This window comes from Priapulus caudatus, unplaced genomic scaffold (genome assembly GCF_000485595.1).
Source record: "Priapulus caudatus unplaced genomic scaffold, Priapulus_caudatus-5.0.1 Scaffold155, whole genome shotgun sequence".
Classification (NCBI taxonomy): Eukaryota; Metazoa; Priapulida; class Priapulimorpha; order Priapulimorphida; family Priapulidae; genus Priapulus; species Priapulus caudatus.
In genome coordinates, this window is record NW_014577216.1 from 277,815 (window position 1) to 279,262 (window position 1,448).

The 1,448-nt window shown below is 39.1% G+C and overlaps 1 protein-coding gene across 1 annotated transcript in view; it reads left to right on the forward strand.

The window, feature by feature from the left end:
- Window positions 1-1,448, forward strand: part of LOC106806350 (renin receptor-like) — a 29,636-nt gene that overhangs the window by 9,929 nt on the left and 18,259 nt on the right. The window contains exons 4-5 of the mRNA XM_014808258.1: window positions 206-304; window positions 708-908. Coding sequence (XP_014663744.1) covers window positions 206-304; window positions 708-908 — 300 coding nt within the window. The remainder of the gene's footprint in view (window positions 1-205; window positions 305-707; window positions 909-1,448) is intronic.

The following is a 1,448-nucleotide window of genomic DNA, read 5'->3' on the forward strand; positions in this document are numbered from 1 at the left end:
TAGAGACATTTTCCGAGAAAAATATTCTGTTGAACAAGCCGTGAAATACTGTATGGAAACTTGAAAGCTCATAATGTGATTGTGAAATATTATTAATAAATGCAACTGAATGTATTAAAATCAGACATAATTGCATAACTATTATTTCAGTGCTTCTAGGTGGTCTTATTGCGTATTTTATTACAAGAGTTTTATATTGCTTCAGGATGGCAGTAACGTAGACTTCAGTGGCCTTGAGGAAGAGTTGAAGACAATGTTTGTTGGTCAAACTCCTTTGGTGCTGGAGCTTGCTCCTGAACACAGCGTAAGAATTATTAAGTTTGTTTTATTAAAACACATCGGTAATCATTTGTATATGAGGACATCATTATAATTTAAACACATCGTATGTTGCTGAAGCATTGCCATAGAGGAATTTTGTCTTGTTTTTCAGTATATGTTGAAATACCTGCTCCCTGAGCGAGAAAACATTGTTATGCATAAAATGACGCTTAGATATTTCAGTTAGATTGCAATAGTTAACGTAATTACATTACATCAGGGGTTAATAATCTCATTATTAACCCCTGATTACATGGCAACAAGTGAAAGACTATTAGTATTACACATACATATTGTCAGAAGTCTATCAATATTGATCGACTCCTGATATTGTGTTATCGAAATATAAATGCTGAATGTCTGAATCGTCGTGCGTACTTTCTCAGGTGATGGACATCCATAGTGAGGATCAACAGCTGTTTACCGACGTGCCAGCAGATCTGGAAGCAGCGAAGAAGCTGCTGACGGGTTCAAGGTCAATCTTACTCGACCTCTCGCCCGTTGACCTTGGTCTGCTCAACCTCACCGTAGCAGCTGATCAGGCCTTCCTCGCTGAAATGCAGATAGTGACCGAGTTTGGGAGAGCGGTAAGGCCACAATTAAAAAAATCTTTGTTTGCCCTCACCCGACCCAGGCTGAAAAGTTTTTCAGGTAGGCTTTTTTTGAGGGGGGTCTTTTTACAAATTCAGCGTGGTGTCTACATGCTCAGGTGTGCTTGTGTGGAGATACCTTTTATGTTGAATGTTTATTTTGCTTGGTACGTAACATATAATGTATTGCCTACAGATTTATATAATGTACAGTGATACAATTTGTAAAAAAAAAAGAATGGGAAAGATCAATAAAAAATTTTTAGTCGGCCCCTTTTCGGCGGGTCGGTCGGGTGAGGGCAAACAAATAATATTTTTATTATGGCCCAAGTTAGCAGCAGTAGGGAAGCATCACCCGAGCATTTTTTTGCAAGTGTCCTTGGTTGCACTGTGTGGAAATTCTGTCCAGGCACACCGACGTGTAGCGAATTCCATGTACCTCAAAATCTGTGTTCCTAAAATGTTTTTGGCAATCTGCCTGAACAGAGGTACATAGTAGGTGAAGCCTAAGCGATTGTGTTTAGACTTGCTTCCGTG